Source organism: Bubalus bubalis, chromosome 10 (genome assembly GCF_019923935.1).
Source record: "Bubalus bubalis isolate 160015118507 breed Murrah chromosome 10, NDDB_SH_1, whole genome shotgun sequence".
In the NCBI taxonomy this organism is placed as follows: Eukaryota; Metazoa; Chordata; class Mammalia; order Artiodactyla; family Bovidae; genus Bubalus; species Bubalus bubalis.
In genome coordinates this window covers 16,075,284-16,098,372 of record NC_059166.1, presented here as the reverse complement: position 1 = coordinate 16,098,372, position 23,089 = coordinate 16,075,284, and the positions used below count along the sequence as shown (strand labels likewise).

The 23,089-nt window shown below is 43.1% G+C and overlaps 1 protein-coding gene across 3 annotated transcripts in view; it reads left to right on the top strand.

Annotated features, from left to right (window-relative positions):
* MTHFD1L (methylenetetrahydrofolate dehydrogenase (NADP+ dependent) 1 like) overlaps window positions 1-23,089 on the top strand; it is a 181,164-nt gene that overhangs the window by 14,469 nt on the left and 143,606 nt on the right. For all 3 annotated transcript variants that reach the window (XM_006080210.4, XM_025294367.3, XM_045161908.1), the window contains exons 7-8: window positions 403-539; window positions 17,588-17,699. In XM_006080210.4, the coding sequence (XP_006080272.3) occupies window positions 403-539; window positions 17,588-17,699 (249 nt within the window). The remainder of the gene's footprint in view (window positions 1-402; window positions 540-17,587; window positions 17,700-23,089) is intronic.

Genomic DNA, 23,089 nt, shown 5'->3' with positions numbered 1-23,089 from the left:
TGCCTTTGGAAAGCGCCAGGGTGCAATGGCCAGAGTCCACATTGGGCAGGTCATAATGTCCATCTGCACCAAGCTGCAGAACACGGAGCAGGTGAAGTTCAAGTTTTCTGGCTGCTGGAAGATCCACAGAAGTGGGGATTTACTAAGTTTAATGTGGATGAAATTAAAAATTTGGTGGAAAAGCAGCTTGTCCCAGAGAGCTATGGGGTTGAATATGTCCCTATTCCCAGCCCGCTGGACAAATATTGGGCCCTGTGCTCCTGAGAGCCCAGACACTGTCCCCTCCTTAACACCCACCAGTAAATCCTACTTTAAAGGCTTTTTTCCCCCTTGCATTAAAGCTGAATGGGACAAAGGCATTGATGTTTTGATTATAATACTGAATTTTCATTTGGTGGGTAGGTGTCAGCTTAGATGGAAAGAAGATCTTGGTAATAGGAGCCCATGGGTCTTTGGAAGCCACCCTACAATGTCTGTTCCAGAGAAAAGGGTCCATGACAATGAGCTCCCAGTGGAAAACACCTCAGCTTCAAGGCAAGGTAAGCATCTTTCATGCTGGAAACGTATCTTCAAATGCTTATATTAGAGAAGGAGCCCTGGAAATGCACAGACCAAGCGTTAAGAGATTACAGAAAGAACAGCAGAAAAATCTCAAAGGATGAAAGCAAAGAACAGAGATTTCTATTGCAAAGCCAAAATCAGTTCTTGGAAAAGTCTAGTAATATAGACACATCAGTAGCCAAAAGGATTGAGAGGAAAAGAGAATACCAGCAATGCTAGGAATGAACAAAGATACATAAACACAGAAGCAAAAACTATTTTTTTAAAAAGGTGAGTATGGGCAACTTTATGCTGATAAATCTGAAAACTTGTAAAAATGGATTCACATAAAATTGAATAGTATATAACGTTGAAGACATTGAATCAGTCTGCTGCTGCTGCTGCTGCTAAGTCACTTCCGTCGTGTCCGACTCTGTGCGACCCCATAAACAGCAGCCCACCAGGCTCCTCCATCCATGGGATTTTTCAGGCAAGAGTACTGGAGTGGGGTGCCATTGCCTTCTCCAGAATCAGTCTAGCAGACAAAAATCAAACAAGCAGACAAAAAGACAATAGTTTTATAAATGAGCTACCACAGTCAAAAAAGACAGGAGAAGACAGAACATTTTGTAACTCATGAGTTCCCAATGCAGACAGTGACAAGATGCTAATGGACAATTGCAGGCCAATTTCACCTGTGAACATAGATGAAATTACCACTAGCAAAATAGAAAATAAAATCCAGGTTGAGGTTATCATGAGATTGTAAAGAGGGTTAATATCTATCAAAATGTATTAATGTAATTCATTACATTATCAGATTAAAATCTATACTTTCACCATAGTAGACACAGAAAAGTTATTAGATAAATTCTAATATTCATTATGAGATTTTTCTAAAAAGTCATCTTAGACTAGGAGTTTAAAGAAATTCCTTAATCAGATAAAATGTCTATAAAAACAGAGTGAAAATATCATAAATGATATTTTAACAGTAAAATATGAAAAACTTTTTGGGGGGACTGCACTGCACAGCTTCTTCTTATTAATAGTTCTTAGTTCTCTGACCAGAGATCAAAACCAGCAGTGAAAGCACCAAGTCTTAACAACTGAACCACCAGAGAATTCCCTAGAAACATTTTTTTTTTAATTAGGAAAGACAAAGGTGCCTGTTATCAGTACTCCTAATTGGCATTGTGTGGGAATTCCTAGACAATGCAGTAATATGAAAAAAGAAAATGATGATGGGAAAGGAAAATACAAAATGTCATCAATCCTGAGTAGTAAACTTATGTAAAAAGTACAGAAGACTCTATCAAGATATCAGAATTACTTCACACACACAAAAAACACAGATATCAGAATTACTAAGAGTTCATCTGGGTTCTTGGATATAAGATCGCTAGGCAAAAGCTAATTGCATTTCTAAACACTACCACCCACAGTTATAAAATTAATTTTTAAAGAATACAACATATGATAACAATGAGAATATAAGGTACCTAGGAATATATTTGGAGAAGGCAATGGCACCCCACTCCAGTACTCTTGCCTGGAAAATCCCATGGACAGAGGAGCCTGGTGGGCTGCAGTCCATGGGGTCACTACGAGTCGGACACAACTGAGCAACTTCACTTTCACTCTTCACTTTCATGCATTGGAGAAGGAAATGGCAACCCACTCCAGTGTTCTTGCCTGGAGAATCCCAGGGACAGGGGAGCCTGGTGGGCTGCCGTCTATGGGGTCGCACAGAGTCAGACATGACTGAAGTGACTTAGCAGCAGCAGGAATATATTTAACAAAGGTTATTTCTGACCTTTTGAAAGAAATTGTATAATTTTTATAAATGCCATTAAGAAGACCCAGTTAAAAGCAGAGATACCATTTCATGGATTAGAAGACTCACTCTCTTAAGGATATTGATACTGATTCTCTCCCAAATTAATCTCTACATTTGAATCAAAATCCTGACATAATATTATTGTGTAGAATTTGCCAAATTGATTCTAAAATTTACATGGGAGATCAGGACAAAAACAAGACAATTTTGAAGAAGCATAGAGCTATAAATATCAATAAAGAATTTTTAAAAATTATTCATTGGAATAAGGCAAGTTGCAGAAGGATGTATTTCATCTAACCCCATTTGTAGAAGATTTAAAGTCAATACCATGTATACCTTTTTAGCTGCATACATATAAAGGAAAAGAATAAGGAAATGAGCAGAAACTGAACCAATTCTGGAAAACCATGATGGGACAAACGTGGATGTAGATGGAGAAGACACTAGGGGACCTTCGCTTGTGTTGGTCATACCTTTTCTTAAACCGGGTGACGGGCAGGGTGTCCAGGTGAATTGTAATTCTTTTACAATTTACTGTCTGAAATAGTTTCATAAAGTTTTTAATTTCAAAAACTGACTGAATTCCACAAATGTAAAGGGAAGTGAATTTACATTAAAAGTGCATTAAGCACAATAACGGAGAAGGCAATGGCACCCCACTCCAGTACTCTTGCCTGGAAAATCCCATGGACGGAAGAGCCTGGTAGACTGCCGTCCATGGGGTCGCTGAGGGTCAGACACAACTGAGAGACTTCACTTTCACTGTTCACTTTCATGCATTGGAGAAGGAAATGGCAACCCACTCCAGTGTTCCTGCCTGGAGAATCCCAGGGACTGCGGAGCCTGGTGGGCTGCCGTCTGTGGGGTCGCACAGAGTCAGACATGACTGAAGTGACTTAGCAAAGCGCAATAAATTACCAAAATCTGAAAATACATGTTCCTCACTTTGCAATGTGAGGATGGAGACTAGCAAGTTGTAGTCCTGTCCTGGGGACCAAGGCATCTGGACTGAGAGTTGTAATGTTTGAATGGCAAGTGGATCTGATACACCTTGTTCTTTCTTGTTTGAAAACAGTCCGGGAACATGATCTTGCAATTACTATGTGATTTTTCAGTGGTCGCCTCATGGTGGCAGGCTATTCAAGAAAATGCAGGGACAGTGTTTTGTACTTTAAAAGCCCAGAGTTTTGGGTTGGGACGCTTAGTGGAAGAGGACAGTAAACTTGCCCTGAACTGAACAGCTGTGACGAAAAAGAGAAAAATGCCTTCATTGGCAATTCAGTGTTTTCACAGCTGTCAAGATAGTTTTGCTAGTTGTATCTATATTTTGGAAAAACAAAGATATCTTTCAAAGTACTTTTTTATTATTGAAATAAATCACCTTTACTATTTGGATAAAGCTCATTCTAACTTTGAGAACCATGATTGGCTTTACTCTCTTGAGAATCTAGAAATTGGGTAACATTCTGATTTTCCTGTATCTATGGAGGTTCTCTTTAAAAGCTGACATTGCACGCACTTTTTTTTTCCTTAAGTCCTTGGTACTTATAGCAGTACCACTGTGAATCTTAGAGACTGGCAACTTTCATTGCTTTTATTGCTTCGACTTTAGAGCCAAAAATATGGCAAGAAAGATTCCAGGCTTTTCATTGTTTTTGTTTAGTCGGTAAGTCTTGTCTGACTCTTTGCAACCCCATGTACTATAGCAAGCCAGGCTTCCCTATATCATGGAGATTGCTCAAACTCATATCCACTGAGTCGGTGATGCCATCCAACTGTCTCATCCTCTGTCACCCACTTCTTTTGCCCTTAATTGTTCCCAGCATCAGGGTCTTTTCTAGTGAGTCATTTCTTCATATCAGGTGGCCAAAGTATTGGAGCTTCAGCTTCAGCATCAGTCCTTCCAATGAATATTAAGGGTTGATGTCCTTTAGGATGGACTGGTTCTATCTCCTTGCAGTCCAAGGGACTCTCAAGAGTCTTCTCCAGCACCACAGTTCAACACATTCTTTGGTGCTCAGCCTTCTTTATGGTCCAACTGTCATAGCCATATATGACTACTGGAAAAACCGTAACTTTAACTATACAGACCTTTGTTGACAAAGTAATGTCTCTGCTTTTTAATACTCTAAGTTTATCATAGCTTTTATTCTGAGGAGCAAGCGTCTTTTATTTTCATGGCTGCAGTTAACCGTCCGCAGTGCCTTTGGAGCCAAGAAAATAAACTCTGCCACTGTTTCCACTTTTTCCCTTTCTATATGCCATGAAGTGATGTGACTGGATGCCATGATCTTAGGTTTTTGAACGCTGAGTTCTCAGCTAGCTTTTTCACTCTCCTCGTCAAGAGGCTCTTTAGTTCCTCTTCACTTTCTACCGTTAGGGTGGTATCATCTGCATATCTGAGATTGTTATTTCTCCTGGCTGTCTTGATTCCAGCTTGTGATTCATCCAGCACGGCATTTTGCATGATGTACTGTGCATAGACGTTAAATAAGCAGGGTGACAATACACAGCCTCGATGTACTCGGTTCACAGTTTTGAACCAGTCCGTTGTTCCACGTCTGCTTCTAACCATTGCTTTTTGACCTGCATATAGGTTTCTCAGGAGGCAGGTAAGTGGCCTGGTATTCCCATCTTTTGAGGAATTTTCCACAGTTAGTTGTGATCCACACAGTCAAAGGCTTTAGCATAGTCAGTGAAGCAGAAATAGAGGTTTTGCTGGCATTGTCTTGCTTTTTCTGTGATCCAGTGGACGTTGGCGGTTTGATCTCACAGAGTCGGACACGACTGAAGTGACTTAGCAGCAGCAGCAGCAGCAAAGCTTCCTCTGACTTTTCTAAATCCAGCTTCTACATCTAGTAGTTCTTGGTTCATGTGCTGCTGAAGCCTAGCTTGAAGGATTTTGAGCGTTACCTTGCTAGCATGTGAAATGAGCACAGTTGCACTGTAGTTTGAACATTCTTTGGCATTGCCTTTCTTTGGGATTGCAATGAAAACTGACGTTTTCCAGTCCTGTGACCACTGCTGAGCTTTCCCATCATTGTCCTTAAACTTTGTTTGACCCCCTGCACACGGTCCACTTACACACAGCAGGCTCCCCTCCCACCTCGGAATAAAGGCTGTTTCTTTCCTTTCTTTGTGCTAGCAGCTAGCATGCACTTGCCACTCGCCTCCTGCTGGTATACCTCCATGCTTCTGTCTGACATCTAACTTTTCACTCTTCCTATATTTTGGACTCCCCTGGTGGCTCAGATGCAAAGAATCCACCTGCAATGAGGGAGACCTGGGTTCCATCCCTAGGTTGGGAGGATCCCCTGGAAAAGGGAATGGCTACCCACTCCAGTATTCTGGCCTGGAGGATTCTGTGGACAGAGGAGCCTGGCAGGCTACAGTCCACGGGGTAGCAAAGAGTCAGACACAACTGAGCGACTTTTATTTTACTTCATTCCTATATTTTATTTCTAAAACACAGACCATTGCTGGGCCTGGTTTCAGAGGATCATTGGGTCCTCTGCAGAGCATGGTGATAGCAACTGAAAATGGTGCAAAGAATATCCAAACACAAATTAGTGCTGGGAGACCTGAATGGGGCAGGCTGTGTCCACCCTTATCGCACACCTCGAAAGCCTTCACTGAAAAACACTGAAAGTATACGTTTTACAGTAGATTGGTATTTGTTTTCTAATGCCATCAACAATGTATTTTAAGATTATAATGCATTGTAAGTACATTTTAAGATGATAGCATATTTAACTTCTCATTATGAACAATGACAAGTATCAGGGGGAGAAATGAACAAGCAAAGGAGTATAGCTGTGAGGTCACACGATATTATCTTTGAAAAGCAATTCTTTCCTGCCTGTTTGTACCTGACATGGGACAGGACGCCCTGTTGGCCATCTGGTGGGGCATTTCAAGAACCAGAGGGGTGAGGGTTTGAGGGATAAGGTGGTGAGTGTAACACTGGAGCCCTGTATACCACCTCTGAAACTACATGTAGCCTTCCAAATTTGGGATGACCTCGAAGCTGCTACTGCTGCAACCAGTAGGAACTGTCTTTGGAACGCTTGGGATGACGTTTGTGTTCTCGGGAAGCAGTACAACAGGCCTTGGTGCAAACAGCTCTGGATTCAAGACTTTGTTGTTGTTTAACTTCTCTGAGCCTGTCTCCTCATGTGTAGAATGGGGATCTTAATACTCCCGTCCTCTTGGGGCTGCTGTGAGAATTCAGTGATCCTGTTGGTTTGCTTAGCGCAGGACTTGGCACCTGTTAACATCCCCAGTAATAGCTTGGCTGCGGCGGATGGTGAGTCAGGAAGGACACTGGCAAGTTTCACCATACAGATGTGCAGTTGATCCTTGATGTGGAAATGGAAAGGCCAGTGGGTCAATCGCTTGTAAGGAGGTAATAACATGTAGGACCTGGGTTCCTTATTTGAAGCCTAGCACACATGTTTCCAATGTACGGCTGGGTATAAGGAGAGAGTCAGTCTGCCTGTGAGGTCTCCCAACAATACGTGGAGGCCGAGGAAACCAAATCAAAAACAAAACTAAGAGAAAGTGTCCCCGAGAGAGTGTGTCCAGCTTTGGCCAGTCCAGTCCCACCATCTGGTCCTCAACTCCGTGGCTATGGACCTCTTCCTTCCCTGATGCCTGTGTCCCCTCAGAAGCCACTTCACATCAGGTCACATCTCCTGGGAATTCCTGGTTTACCAATCTCTCTTTCTAGGAATAGTATTCCTTCCTGCAATTTTGAGGGATATTTACATCAAGTTAGTTAAATAGAAATGGATTTCATCTCTATCAACAACCTAACAATCTAAGGATAGTCTTTGAATATTGTTGTTGTTCAGTCTCTCAGTTGTGTCTGACTCTACAACCCCATGGACTGTAGCACACCAGGCTTCCCTACCCTTCACATCTCCTAGTTTGCTCAAACTCATGTCCATTGAGTCAGTGATGCCATCCAACCATCTCATCCCCTGTTGTCCCCTTCTCCTCTTGCCCTCCATCTTTCCCAGCATCAGGGTGTTTTTCAGTGAATCAGCTCTTCGCATCAGGTGGCCAGAGTATTGGAACTTCAGTTTCAGCATCAGTCATTCCAGTGAATATTCAGGGTTGATTTCCTTTAAGATTGATGGGTTTGATCTCCTTGCTTTGCATACTGATTACATATAAAACTTTTGTGGACCCAGAATGTGAGGGATTGAGATTTGCCTTTTTAGAGCATTACACAAAACAGAGTGGACTTCTGTATTTGGAAGCTATAGTTTATGCCTTTCTGAGTGTATCATTGACAATTAAGAATAAGTTTTCTACTTCGTTCTGGAGCATCACTCTTGGGCTTTGAGATGCATTCTGCATTTACATGGTGGGAGGAGAGGAATGTCTGGGCATTGGTCCAGATTAGCCACACTCTATAAAGCATCAGCTGTTGGTAAGCTAAAGCATTGGGTATGAAATTTTTGGTTTGAGCTAAGGAGTTGCCCTCCTTCCTGCACCCAGATGTAGGCCCTTTACTCAGCTCCTCAGGACCCTGGAGTGGGATGACACCCTGATGTAGGAGGGGACAGCCATCTGCCCAGTGAGAATTGGCCTACATTGAGAGATGTCCTCTTTCTCACCCCAGGGAGTTCACCCTGACGCCAGAGGAAATGTTCTGTATTGAGTATTTGTGAGGCAAAGTGGTTCCTCTCTCCAGGATAGGGAGGCTGGCTGGCACCTCAGGGCTGTGCTCTCCACCCTACACACAAACACACACACACACACACACACACACACACACCCCCATACGCTCCACTGGCTGAAAAGCTTCTTTTGACACAGCTGGAGGAGGATGGCAAAATGGCCTCCAGCTGCAATGAATCGGGTCAGTCCCAGCTGCGTGTATAAGAAATAACCCAGAAAGAAGAGAACCGTTTTACTTTGTTTTTCTCAGAGGATCTTGTTTCTCCTTCTGAGCACAGAGATTGTCAAAACTAGCACTAACAGTAAAGGAAAAGACATAGGTCTTTCACACTTGAAGGATCAAAGTAGGCCAAGCTTTTTGAGCCAAAGTTAAATTATCAGAGTCATTTTCCACTTTGAATTCAGTACATTGCATGCCTTACAAAAGGCTTTAAAAAGTGAATTGGGAAATTCTAAATATATGTGTATTATACATAGGAGAGCTTGTAAAAATACTCTTTTCCCAAGATTGGTGGGGAAATGTTAGCTTTTTAACTGGACTAGATTAGCCATTTACATGAGTGCTTTTTCTTTTTTCTATACTTTTTTTTTTTAATACAACTTTTAATACATTTGTCTTAAATCAGTTGGGAAATTACAACTGTTGTTTCAAACCAAAAATACAAGAATACTGACTTTTCTGGAAATCTGTATTTCCTCACACAGCTCAGAGTTAACTAACTAGTGTCTTTCTACTTCTTGTAGAGCAGGTCTAATGGCAATGAACTCCTTCTACTGTTTTTAATATACAAATGTATTAAATTTTCCCTCTTTTTTTGGCTACTCTGCATGGCATGTGGGATCTTAATTCCCCAACCAGAAATGGAACCCCTGCTCCCTGTGGTGGACTTATAACCACTGGATCACCAGGGAAGTCCCCCTCTTTTTTTTTTTTTCCTGAAGTTCAGGTTTGCTGGATATAGAATTCTCAATTGACAGATCTTTTTTTCTTCCAGCACTTTAAACCAGTAACATATGGTAATGGCAGTAAGGACATGGAATAATCATTGAGTTAGGGGTTATAGTGAACCAGGATTGTCCTTCACTCATGTTACCTTGTTGATTCTGCAGCCGTCCTATGAGGCTGGACTCACACTCTTCCCATATCACAGATAGGAAACCGAGGCTCAGAGAAGTAAAGAGACTGAGCAAATATATATATAATTTTAAATCATTAGCAGTGGCAGTACAACCAGTATTTTTAGTCATTATCTCATGTCAGCTCTTATTCCAGATAGTCCCAAAATCCAATCTTTAAAAGGACCTTCCAAGTTTAATATTTATTTAAATACTCCACAGCATAAGGGAACTTCATTTCCCAACCAACAATCAGACCTGTGTGCCCTCTGCTTTGGACGTACATGTGCCCTCTGCTTTGGAAGTATAGAGTCTTAACCACTGGACCACCAGAGAAATTTCCTAATGTCTGATAATCTTTGAAACCCCAAAGTATCCAACAGCTTGGGCTGGGGAACATCAGAGGGACCAAGGTCCAAGACATTTGACTTGGGTTGGGTTCAACATTTTTTTATCCCCACTCTTACTCATCCCACAGATAGCTTCCTAAGAAAAAGAAGCCATTTCTTCCTTGAGCTTTAAGCTTGTCACCACCCTTGCAGGCTCACTCTTGCAGGCATCCCACTCAGGAGGGATGTGTCTACCTTTTCAAGAGGGGAGGGTGGGGCCACCCTGGTCAGGTGTATGGATTCACACTCCAGCCTTATTGATGTGAGTCCCTCCCCTGACCCTAGCCCTGTGTAATGGGTGAGTGGAGGAGATACCACTGACCCCAGGGTGCCACAGATCTTGTGCCAAGTAAATACTGAGGCTGTTGAGTAACGTGTGATGAAGTGTCCTAGATAGTGTAGGCCCCTGAATTTCTATTTTCACTATTAATGGATTGAAAAACACCTTTGGATGTCAGCTCCCTTTCTTCTCACTCTTGCTTCTGCCTGATCATTGCGTTACTTATTAACACCAGAGAAGACGGTGAACAGAACTTTTGAAAAGCCCCCAAATTAGGCCATTTATATTTAGCAGTGTTGAGAAAAGGATCAGTGAGAGAATCTATTGAAACTTGGCATAAGATCCGGAGGGGGCTTGTTAAGTCTCAGATGGTTCAAGGCATGTGTTGCATAAAAGGACAAGGGCTCCAGGCTGTGTCTCTGCAGGGAACAGGCCAGTGGCATCACCTCGTGTCTGCCTGTGGATCATCCTTGCTTGCCTGTCGACACCATCAGCAGAGCCTGGCTCCATCTTTCACTCTTCCAGCATAAATGCTTCCTAAGGGTGTAGAATTAGAATACTCCAGTGGGTAGGTCTTTGCATAGTCTATGAATCTTCCCAAGTGACCCTAGTGGTAAAGAACCCAACTGCCAATGCAGGAGATTTAAGAGACTTGGGTTCGATCCCTGGGTTGGGAAGATCCCCTGGAGGAGGACATGGCAACCCACTCCAGTGTTCTTGCCTGGAGAATCCCATGGACAGAGGAGCCCCAAAGGCCGCAGTCCATAGAGTCGCAGAGTCGGACACAACTGAAGCGACTTAGCACACACGCACGCAGTTAGTCTGTAATGATAGAACGCCTTATGTTTGTGTACAGATTTCATTTTTCAAAGCCTTTTCATGTATTTTCTTATTAGCGTCACACCCTGAAAATAAGGTGTTATGTGCAGTGCCTTGACCCTGGTCATCGATGACAAGAGCACAGCCTGGACTTGAATCCAGGTCTTGAAAACGCCCCCTGCTGGCTCTTCCCTCTGCACCTCAGTTCCTCTCTAAGTGCAGTTTCTTCACTTCTCAGAGGAGGCAGCTGAGGCCAGAGAGTTACTCCAGGGAAGTGGCATGCAGGAATCTGTTAATGTGCATCCCAAGGTTCAGAATCAGAAAGCGCAAGTGTGGCAGGAAATGCAGTGCTGAATTACCCACTGTCAGTTCGCATTAACAACGCAGAATAAGCATAGATCACAAGGCTCTTCTGCCTCTGAAGCGAGGCTCACTTCCTGTGGATCTGGGAACCATAACTTGAGCTCTTACACATTTTTGTGCTATGCTTCTGTGTCTCTATCATATCAGATTATCTCTCATCACAAATACACACACACAGCTGTGAGCACACGCTCTCTCTTTCTCAGCCTTACTTTTTTGTGTCCCAAATGATAGAAAAGACAGTTAATCCCTCTTCAAGTTTACTTGATTCTCACATAAATTACGATGGATGATAAAAGGAAAACGCAACCTCAAATCCAGTAATGGACATACTTTGACATTCATCCAGAAAAATTCCCTTTCTCACACCCTAGGAAGAAATAAAACTAAAAAGTAAGGCTGAGGAGTAAGGCTTTTTAGTTTTATTTCTTCCTAGGGTGTGAGAAAGGGAATTTTTCTGGATGAATCCTTCAAAAAGTATGTCCATTACTGGATTTGAGGTTGCGTTTTCCTTTTATCATCCATCGTAATTTATGTGAGAATCAAGTAAACTCGAAGAGGAATTAACTGTCTTTTCTATCATTTGGGACACAACTGACTGTCTTTGATACTCTCTTCTCATATATTGAACAGTAAGTATGTTAAATGATAAGGTAAGACATGAATTTTTGAGAAAAAGGAAGGTTATTTATTTATTAACCCTTTGGGGTTTGACCTGAGGGTCAGGAAGATCCCCTGGAGGAGGAAATGGCAACCCACTACAGTGTTCTTGCCAGGGAAATCCCATGGACAGATGGACAGAGGAGCCTGGCAGGCTACAGTCTCTGGGGTTGCAAAGGGTCGGACATGACTGAGCCCTCAAGCACGCCACTGCTCACTGGCTCAGTGAAATCTCCATAGGGAGGGAACACACTGGACTCAGAGGGCAGATTTTGCCCAAGCATGGTTGCCTATGCCCACTTCTATAATAAAGTCACTGAAAGGTTCCTAATGGCTTTTGGCTTGCTTAGCCATTGGGCATCATTTGGAACTGGTCGACAACACCCTTTCCCCTGAGGCTGCTTGAGACAACCCAGTGCTCCTCCCCTGACTCCTGGGTCAGGAAGACCAGACATGGCCAGAATCCTGTCATTTCTTCCTCTTCCTTTGTCATTTAAGATGAGTTCTGAGGGATGCCTTAGACACCTTTTTCTTCCCGTTCTTTCCCTCGGAGATCTTATCCAAGCCTCAGCCTTTAACTACATCTCTGATGCTGGCGAATCCTACCCTGCTTCCCCATCCTCCTTTCCTTTCTTGGTTCCAGACATCCAGCTTCCTACAGAGGTGTCCTCTGCCTGCTGCTTGTACCATGCTTTCCCCCTCAGCTCCCCCAGCCCTTCTCAATCCAGCCTCCAGCATCATCGTCCTGAAACACAGTGGATGCAGCAAGGGCAGCCAGGGTAGCCCAGCCTGGCAGCTGCTTATCTGTTGTCAAGAAAAGGCCAGCAAATTCAAGAATTCGGCCTTTATTGAAAGAAAGTGGCTTTTCATAAAAAGGAAAAACACCTCACTCTCGTTAGGACTTTGCCGTGAGACAGCCACGGGGCCTCCAGGCCCCTTGAGAGTTCACAGACACCCACTGTCATCACCGAGCACTGTGAAGGCTCTTGTGCAGAACATGGTGTGATCTATAAAGCCTCTCAACCAGCTCGCATGAACCACAGTGTCCCAGTTCATTGAAAGTGAAAGAACAAGGGCCAGATCACCTCCCACCCTCCCTCCCTGGGACCCCTCCTTCCCTGGGGACCCCACCCTGTGCTTAACTGTGACAGCTGCCAGGCCATTGCATGCGGCCTGCCGGATGTTAAACATTCGCCGGTTTTTTAAGTATTTTACCAACTGTATGGGCAAAATACATAGAAATAGAGTGTTTCTTTTCTATAGTTCAGTGGTTTGTCCTGTCCCTTCATCAGGAAGATCCTAGCTCTCATATCTTGTAGTCTGGGATCTTTATTTTCTGATGCTCAGCAACCTCAGTGTCTGCCCCAAGTGGACTACCCAAGTGGAGATGGCAGGTGAATGAGTCCATTCACTGAAGAATCCTGGGTCTCTTTCATTCTCTCCAGTCAGTGTAAATTCAGAAGCATGTCGTTGGCTGGAGAGAGCACCAGCTGATTTTTTCAAAAGTGATGTTCTTCATTTTGAACTTTGTTTTCAGAACTCTGTCCATAACATTTGAAGGATGTAGAAGCAGGTTTGTTAGGTCTCAGGTAGTTCAATCATGATTCTTCTTTTAAAACCTATCCCAGCTTTCTGTATGCATACAAACCCCATACCTGAGGTTCATATATGCCCTTATAAAATCGTTGATAGCAGAAGATAAATTCCTCTCATCTGGCCAGGAATGTGTGGCTGTCTTTCCTGTAGTTTCCATTTTAAAAATGCATTTCCTTTGCTGAGTACAAAACTATGATGTTTTCTTATAACATTGGAGAAGGAAATGGCAACCCACTCCAGTGTTCTTGCCTGGAGAATCCCAAGGACAGGAGAGCCTGGTGGGCTGCCGTCTACGGGGTCGCACAGAGTCGGACACGACTGAAGCGACTCAGCAGTAGCAGCCTAACATTGCGAGTCCTCTCTCTCCTATCCGTCCTCTATCTCCCCCTCCATATTCTGAGACTTCTCACCCCTACTTCCACCCCCCCCCGAAAAGAAAAACTTCAAGAAAAATAGTTTTCATGGTATCTAAACCCTCCAGCATTCCCACGTGGTCCACACTAAATGCCTGCATATCTGTGTCTGGCGATTGTTTTAACATTTGGTCTTCCGCCTGGGGAGTGGGCGGTATACTCTAAGCTGCTTCCACTCAGGCCTCAGCAGAGAAGGCAATATTTTGTTATGAGTAAAGTTTCAAGCCAGGCTTTGGCCGAGGTCCTTCCCATTAGGGAGGAAGAAAGTAGAAACAGCCAGTGAGATGATAATTCTCCTTGAATTGTAGCTCATTAAAAAAACCTTGCCTGGGCCTCTGTGGCTTATTTATTGATTTAAGCATCTAGCACTTTTCCTTTCCAGAAAAAATTAGCATCTCCATTGCAATCATGACTGTGGGAGGAGATTTTTGTCTTTTCTCTGGGGATTGACTGTCCTCCAGTTGCTTATTCACACAGCCCACTTTCGAGTTGAGTCTAGGTATGCAGTTAAGGGGTCGGCATGAGATTTCTGAGATTTATAGGTAATGAAAAGAACAGGTTGTATCGAAGATACCACGTGTAGGAAACTAAGCGCTCTTAGGGGACTCGAGTGAACCTGTGATCCTTGCTTTTTCCAAAATGAGCATTGCAGTCTTGTCCATATTAACTCCTTTCCTGTAGATAGTTTAACATGTTCTGTGTTTGCCACCGTTGAACGTGGAAATGGCATTTCTTGTCTGCTGATCACTTACAACAGGTGTTAAACAATTTGCATTACTCTCGAGTCTTACTGTGGTTGACTGTCTGCAGTGGTAAAGGGACTCAATATTAAATCCAAGCAGCAGCAATTTTCTTGCTGCTGCTTAGTCACTCAGTTGTGTCCAACTCTCTGCGGCCCTGTGGACTGTAGCCTGCCAGGCTTCTTTGTCCATGAAATTTTCCAGGCAAGTATATTGGAGCAGGTTGTCATTTCCTACTCCAGGGGACCTTCCTGATCCAGGGATCAAACCTGCGTCTCTTGTATCTCCTACATTGGCAAGCAGATTCTTTACCACTAGTTCCACCTAGGGATCCCATATGTTTTCTTATCAGACATTTAAAAATCCTCTTTCCATAAGGACACATTTTTCCCCTAAAAATAAAAGCACCTAGAAGTCTAGCCACTTTTCAGCTCCATCTGTTGAGAACCCATGTGATCATAACACACTCAGTTCAGTTCACTGGCTCAGTCATGTATGACTCTTTGCAACCCCATGGACTGTAACGTGAGGCTTCCCTGTCCATCACCAACTCCCAGAGCTTGCTCAAACTCATGTCCATCAAGTCGGTGATGCCACCTAACCATCTCATCCTCTGTCGTTTCCTTCTCCTCCTGCCTTCAATCTTTCCCAGCGTCAGGGTCTTTTCTAATGAGTCAGTTCTTTGCATCAGGTGGCCAAAGTATTGGAGCTTCAGCTTCAGCATCAGTCCTTCCAATGAATATTGAGCACTGATTTCTTTTAGGATTGATGGGTTTGATCTCCTTGCTGATAATATTGAGTGTAAGCCTCTTAATTTGTGTTTACACTGTTGTGGTTTTTCCAGTAGGGACCTCTTTTTGAATGTGGTTAATACCGACTCATTCCTGTGCCTTAATAAAGGGTAATGCTGAAAAACAGTGAGCACCTTAAAAACTGAAAAGCATTTGGGCTCCTTCATGGTACTCAGTCAATTGCTGCGCCCTCTTTGTGTGATTGGGCTTCCCCGATGGCTCAGTGAGTAAAGAATCTGCCTACAGTGCAGGAGACGGGAGATGCTGGTTCAACTCCTGGGTCAGGAAGATCCCCTGGAGAAAGAAATGGCAACCCTCTCCTGTATTCTTGCCAGAAAAATCCCATGGACAGAGGAGTCTGGCGGGCTACCGTCAGTGGGGTCACAAAGAGTCAGACAGAGCTGAGCAACTAAGCATGAGCATGATTTGCATGATCGGATTGACGAGTGTTTCTGGGATGTTAATTTGTAAGGATTGGCTTTGTTGGCTCTTGACAAGATGTGCGTTTAAATTTTCACCCTGCTTCTTTATCAAGGGAGCTCAGAGCTGCTCTAGATCTTGGCTGTTTTGCTTGCAAGATTCCTAAGACTCTAGCTGAGGCAGCCTCTTGCCCAGTGTTACACAGTCCTTAGCCAAGTCTGTAATACTGTTTGGGCACTGAAGCACTGGGACACTGGCCTGGTCCTGCCTGTACCTCTCAGCAATCTGCATGTCCAGGCTGAAAGCGGAAGAGGACCCCTGCAGCCGGCTCACTTCCTGGGCTTTTGGATGGATGTGTGAGGGCAGTGGCAGTGGGGGTGTTTTTGTGTTTTGTCTTCAGTTCCTGTCTGTTTGATTCTGAAGAGTCTGCCATCAGTTGCAGGGCGTTGAAGTCTGGCAAAAGCAATGATGGAAGGGTTGTCAAGTACTAGAAAGTGGAGGGCAGTCAGTCTCCCTCTTTCTGCCTCAGCAGTATAGAATCCAAGCCTGGGCCACTGGGAAGACGGGATATCCAACTGAGATTCTTGAACTCCTCAGTCTCAGTTTACTTGTCAATTAAATGGGCATAATGACACTCACCGGAGAAGGCAATGGCACCCCACTCCAGTACTCTTGCCTGGAAACTCCCATGGACAGAGGAGCCTGGTGGGCTGCAGTCCATGGGGTTGCTAAGGGTCGGACACGACTGAGCGACTTCACTTTCACTTTTCACTTTCATGCATTGGAGAAGGAAATGGCAACCCACTCCAGTGTTCTTGCCTAGAGAATCCCAGGGACAGCGGAGCCTGGTGGGCTGCCGTCTATGGGGTCGCACAGAGTCGGACACGACTGAAGTGACTTAGCAGCAGCAGCAGCAGCAATAACACTCACCTCATGTATTTAAGATCTGACATGCTTAATTGTCACTATTTTCCCCGCGGGTCTGGGATTCCTTCTTCAACTCAGTCCTTCCACATATGGATCCCGTTTGAAGTCATCAGGTGCTTACTTGGTACTGGAATAGGTGGTCATTCTTTTGTTGACGCCAGAGCTAACGTTTCACCCTTCTTCAGAACTGTCCTACCAGACATGTTCCTCCAGCGCTGTGTTATCAAAATACAAACAGGGCAGACATGTCTTTTGTAGAAGGGGTTGCATTCCAGCCTTTTTCTTTAAGAAAACAAAACAAAGCCAAGCAGTTTGACAAGACACTATAACCAGGACCTCAAGGAAAATGAGATTTTTTTTTCTAGACCAGCTCTATCTCTGTCCTAAGTCAGGATGCTGCTCCGAGTACTCCGATACTCCGATACTCCCTGCGCCGAGTACCATCTCCTCCTCCCAGCGGTGCAGTTTCCTTGACTTCAGCCTTTTTCTCAGTATTCCAGTTAGTGGTGAAAATGTGACGGTGCTAAAAATACACACAGTATTTATGCTGGGGCTGCCCTGGCGGCTCAGTGGTGAAAGAATCCATTTGCAATGCGGGAGACGCAGGTTTGATCCCTGGGTCAGGAAGATCCTCCAGAGAAATGAATGGCAGCCTACTTCAGTATTCATGCCTGGAGAATCCCATGGACCAAGAAGCCTGGTGGGCTATACTCCAGGGGGTTGCAAAGAGTCGAACACGACTTAAGCGACTCAGCATGCAGTTTCTATGCTGGAGTGACTACCTGGAAGAAATTTTTCAAGCTTCCTTTCCAGGGTATGATAATCACGCTCAGTTTGCACTTAGTTCGTTTGTTAGTAAAGTGATTCCGTCAGTACATCAGTGAGGAGCTGACAATCTGAAACTGTGATTGTCATCTGCTACATGGAAGGCATTTGATGCTGATCGGCACATCTTTATGCTACAGTTAAAAACACGTGTGGTATTTCTTTTTTTCTTTCTAGCTACAGGAGGCTGATATTGTGGTCTTGGGCTCACCCAAGCCAGAAGAGATTCCCCTTTCTTGGATTCAGCCGGGAACTACTGTTTTCAACTGTTCGCATGACTTTCTATCAGGTAAATGGCTTCAGATTGGTGCCAGGCCACGATCAAAACAGGCGAGATTGCTATGAGCAAGGTTCACCTTATTCGGAAAGAGTATGTTCCTGAAATGATGGTCACTGTCAACATAGGAACACAGTTAAGATGACCGCCTTTTCAGTTACTTATATTGGAACCATATTGTCGGGCAAAGAGCAACCAAGATACCAGTTGCGGTAGCAGCCACCTCCCCGCCTCCCCCCTCATTGAAATGCCCCCTGCTGTCCTCTAGCATCGAGCAGACAAGTCAGTTGTGACCTACAGCAGGCAGTTTGTACATGTGTGAGGTAAACTAGGAATAGTATTTCTCACAGTCTTTCTAAAACAGCAGAATGCTTTCTCCTAAAGCAATCTTAGGTGAACTTCAACACATAAAAGTAGATGAAAACACAGCTGCCAGAGGGAGGGGAATGGAGACCAGCTCCCCTGTGTTCATAATTTCCCTTTGCAGTGACCCCTCAAGCACTTCTTGGAGCCCCAGAGTCAATTCAGAATGCTGGGAAAGTCACCCTTAGAAACGGAAGAGGTCCTGGGATGGGTGTCGATATTTGATGGTATTTGCTCAGGGATCCAGGAACGTCCTGGATCACATCAGGTCACTCTCAGGGTAGATGAAGCTGTGTCAGAGCCAGGATGCCCACCCAGGGGGCCAGTAGGAGCTGATCCAGCGGGCGGACCTTTTTCTTATTCACAGAAAGACACTCAGGCTATGAAAGCTTTGGACCATACCCAGCCCACCCTCTCAAGTCCCATGACCTGTGTATGCAAGAGACAATGGCAGAGGAAGACAGAACCTTCCTTCCTTGTTGCCTGTGGCTCTCAATTTCAACATGGGGTGGGAATGCAGGGCTGTACTGAGCTGTCCAAGAGGATGGTGTCTTTTTTTCTTTTCCCCCAAAGCTGGTCAAAACTTGAACCAAAAGGAGTAGAAGTCTCTACTAGTACAGGCGTTCTAGACCTTGAAGCTTAGGCAGCCTCGCAACACAGAGTGACGTAGAGAATAGTATCAAGGAGAAAATAAATAGAACTTCTGATTCAGTCACCTTGGGATGACCATTTTACATTTTTCCACTAAAAAAGCATTAAACTTAATAGAAAAGAAAGGAATATGCTAAAAGTTTTACTGAAATTCATTTACCTATTTCTTCAAAAAGAGAAATAATGCACCTTCCTCTTTAGGAAATGTAATTCCTCCCAGAATTGACCAATCAGATTAAAAGCCCCTTGGAGCTGAAGGGCGCAAGGTGGTTTGGGGTGTTTTGAAGGGAAGATGCTCAGGAATTTTTCAGAATGCTCATGTACTCAGCTCACAAACACACACATGAATGAAGCAATTAGAGGTACAGTATAATATGAAATGGAATCAATGGCTTTTTTTAATAAATAGAAAGCATGCTCAATTCTTTACTCAATTCTTTGAAATATATGTAGTTTGTGGATGTAACTTTTTTTCCTGAAAAGAAAAAATGCTTAGTCCATTCACAGCGTACGTGCACTGTTCTGGAAGGCAACTCTGCTCACCACCATACCACCAATGCCATTTGCTCAGAATCCTATAGTGGGATCAGGAAAGTCAGTTATGACTTTACTGTTATTTTTTTAAGGCATGCTTCCCTGCTACAGTGTTTACTTGCTGTTTTTTATTAGAGTTTTTGTGTTTAGGGTGATTTTGGCACAACCCTGGTTGGAGATAGGAGAGTTGACTTCAGTGTTCTTTTGCAATCCTGTGGGCCCTACAATTACATGAAGGTTGGCGTATGTTTTACGGTTGAAATGGTGCCCTATTTTTAATGTGTTTCTTTTTTTAAGACCATTATTTTTTTTAAGGTATTTTAAAAACATTAAAGTTTGGTGTAACAATTCTCTTTAGGGGGGAAAAAAAAAAGATTCTGTATGTAGACAGATTGCAGTTTATTTTTAGTTTATCTGGTCCAATAGTAGAACTTTTATTGATTTTTGAGTGCCCAGAATATTAGCTGACACATTGGAAGGGCTTAGTAAATACTGTGTTGAATGAGTGACTAAAAATGGATTCAGAATTATCCTATGGTTACAGTTTTAAGTTAGTTTCAGATAAAAAGACATTTCCTTAAACTTGTTCTCCACTAAAAAAAAAACAGGGCTGACGAGGCAGAGGCAAAGATGAAAAAATACTATGCTGATTAAACAGATGAACGTTTTCCAGTCGGCACTATTTATAATAGCATTTCATTTCTCAGTAGTCAGAAGTTTTTGTTTTAACAACTTTGATTAGTATGAGAATTTAATCTCTGAATAAATTGAAGAAAGGCTTTTTCCCTCTTTTATATATAATTTTCCACTTGAAGCAAGCAAAGACCTTTCTCAAGCATTATTAAAGAGAAAGTTGCTTTTATTTCAACTTAAGAGAAAAAGAATGTTTAATATACTTATGACTGGGTGAAGGCAGGGCTTTATAATGAAATTTTGCTGGTCATCTTAATGGTACAGGGTTCCCCTTCCCCCCCCCTTGTAAAAATAGATGGGATGGGGTGATTTATGATGAGGTAATTCTATAGGGGCATTTTATTGAATACGTAATCCCCAGAGAGATTTTCATGATGGCTGATAGCCCAGAGGCAGTGCTTGGAAAACAATTACACCTAACTTGTTGGATTGGGTCCCTCTTCTGTGGCATGAGTCTCATGTTTAGATTGAAAACAGGGCCATAGCAGGGTTCAGTTGTCTAGGTACAAGAATTTTATTTTCTAAAACATTATTTCAAATGAAAGAAATGGGCTCTGATTTTGTAATGCTCTGCATGCTAAAGGTCAAAATTCATCCTCAGCAAAAACCACTGTGTACCTAATATTCAGACTTAGTTTCTGATGTACCAAATGAGATAAAAGAGATACTAATCTGGGGCCCAGAGAAGAGTGTCAAAATAGAAACTTAATGGGTCAGAGTAGTTCAGAGAGAGCATCATTTGAAGCAAACGTGATTCTATAGAGTGGAGTCAAGGGGCTACATCCCAGGACTCAGGCTAATTAGAGTTGCTAAGAGTCCCAAAGCAGCTCCTGCTTGAAAAGGGACCTTCTGATTTCCAAGGAAACTATTATAACACCTTAGCCTTAAATTTTCTCATTGTGGCAAGTTTGGTTACTGTAAGAAAAATGGTAAGTGAAAGGCCATCTTTTAAAGGGATTCACTGACTTGTCCCTGGAGGAAGGAGCTGTGAGTTAATGAGGAGTGTTAGTGGGAAATGAAAAGAGCCATTTGGTTTGAGAGCCCTGCTGGACTTACGAGTGTGGACAGCCCTCCGGGTGGGGCCTGGCCTCAACATAGGCAGCGGGGGTGGTGAGGTAATGATTTCCTGTTTTGGGTCTCCAAGAAATTTATTAACCATGTATTCTAGATTCCCCGAGTTACCATCTTAATTGCTTCAGTTTCTCCAGATTCAGAACTGTCCATTCCATTTTAAGATTGCACTGATTCCTGCTACAAAAGCAGCCCAGTGGTTTTGATATAAAAGGTTGGAAGTATACCATAGGAAAGAAAAAAAGAGCTTCTGACTCAGTCAACTTGAGATATCCATCTTAGATTTTTTTCCCATTTAAAAATTATACTTCATTTTATTGGCTGGAATATAGTAGAAGGAAAAGCAAATAATACACTAAAGCATTACTAAAATTCAGATAACTTTCTTTAAAATGAGAAATGTTGGTTCCTACAAGAGTCTTCTAAAGTTTGAGATATACGTGTCTTTTGTGTTGTCTTTTAAACTCTTACTTGATTTTAGCTGCGTTCTATTGTATGCTGCTGCTGCTGCTGCTGCTAAGTCGCTTCAGTCGTGTCCGACTCTGTGCAACCCCATAGATGGCAGCCCACCAGGCTCCCCCATCCCTGGGATTCTCTGGGCAAGAACACTGGAGTAGGTTGCCATTTCCTTCTCCATATTGTATGCTAGACAGTAGCTAAGAGTGTGAAATTGTGCACTGTGTAATTCTATAGGTGAAGTAATCTTCATTCACATGGGTATTCCTAATTAGACTCCTGGAACATCCATTTATAAGTTGAATGCAACTTTTTCTCATTTCCCCATCATTTAAAGGTAGAGGTAAGAATGAGGGAAGCATATTTCTTTTCCACAGGGGTTGGATAAGACCTTTAGATCAGATCTCTAGTGGTTCCAACAAAACAGGTCTTTCTCATTCTCTAGACTCTTGGCTTTTGCCTAAGTATGATGTATAAAACTGAAGTGTTGCTAATCTCTTTAAACAATACATGAGGGATATGATTTTCTAACACCCTTAATACATTTGACAAGAGAACATCACAAACACTTACGTGTTATGTGCTTTTTCTTGCAAAGGACTGTCAGGAAAATGGATAAATTTAAGAGTAGAGTGATCGTCTCTTACTTCAAAAAGTTTACTGTTAACAGCATAGACTAAAGCATTTTTACATGTCTGTTTACATTTCACAGACTTCCTAAGTGCCAACCACAGTAGAATTCTTATAAAATGCTTCTCTGTATTTTGAAATCCAGGTAATCCTCAAACTTAATATCCTAAAATATAATGTCTCCGTTTTTTTAAAAACATTTTATTTGGTTGCAGCACTTGGGATCTTTAGTTGGGGCACGCGAACTCTTGGTTATGGCATACGGGATCTACTTCCTGACCAGGGATTGAACCTGGGCCCCCTGCATTGGGAGCTCAGAGTCTTAGCCACTGGATCATTGAAGGAAATCCTCATCTCTCAGCTTTGATGGAGAATCGGCTCTGTCTTTTTTGTTTGTTTGTTTTTAATAATTTCATTTATTTATTTCATTTGGGCTGTGCTGGGTCTTTGTTGCTATGCAGGCTTCCCTCTAATTGCAGCAAGTGGGGACTACTCTGTAGTTGCAAAGAGCGAGCACTTTATTGTGGTGGCTTCCCTTGTTGCAGAGCACGGGCTCTAGGGCGCATGGGCTGCAGCAGTTGTGGTTCCAGGGCTCTGGAGCACAGGCTCAGTTGTTGTGGAAAATGGGTTTAGTTGCTTCACGCATGGCGTGTGGGATCTTCTGGGACCACGGATTGAACCTATGTCTCCTGCACTTGGCACACAGATTCTTTACCTCTGAGCCCGGCTCTGTCACTTTTAGGACAAGGATTTTACAAAGCCTGATCTGTCACACAGCACTTTACCTGGGCTTATCCTATAGGCATTTATATCTTCCTTTTTGTTCTTGACCAACTTAGATAGCATATTAAAAAGCAGAGACATTACTTTGCCAACAAAGGTCCGTCTAGTCAAGGCTATGGTTTTTCCTGTGGTCATGTATGGATGTGAGAGTTGGACTGTGAAGAAAGCTGAGCGCCAAAGAATTGATGCTTTTGAACTGTGGTGTTGGAGAAGACTCTTGA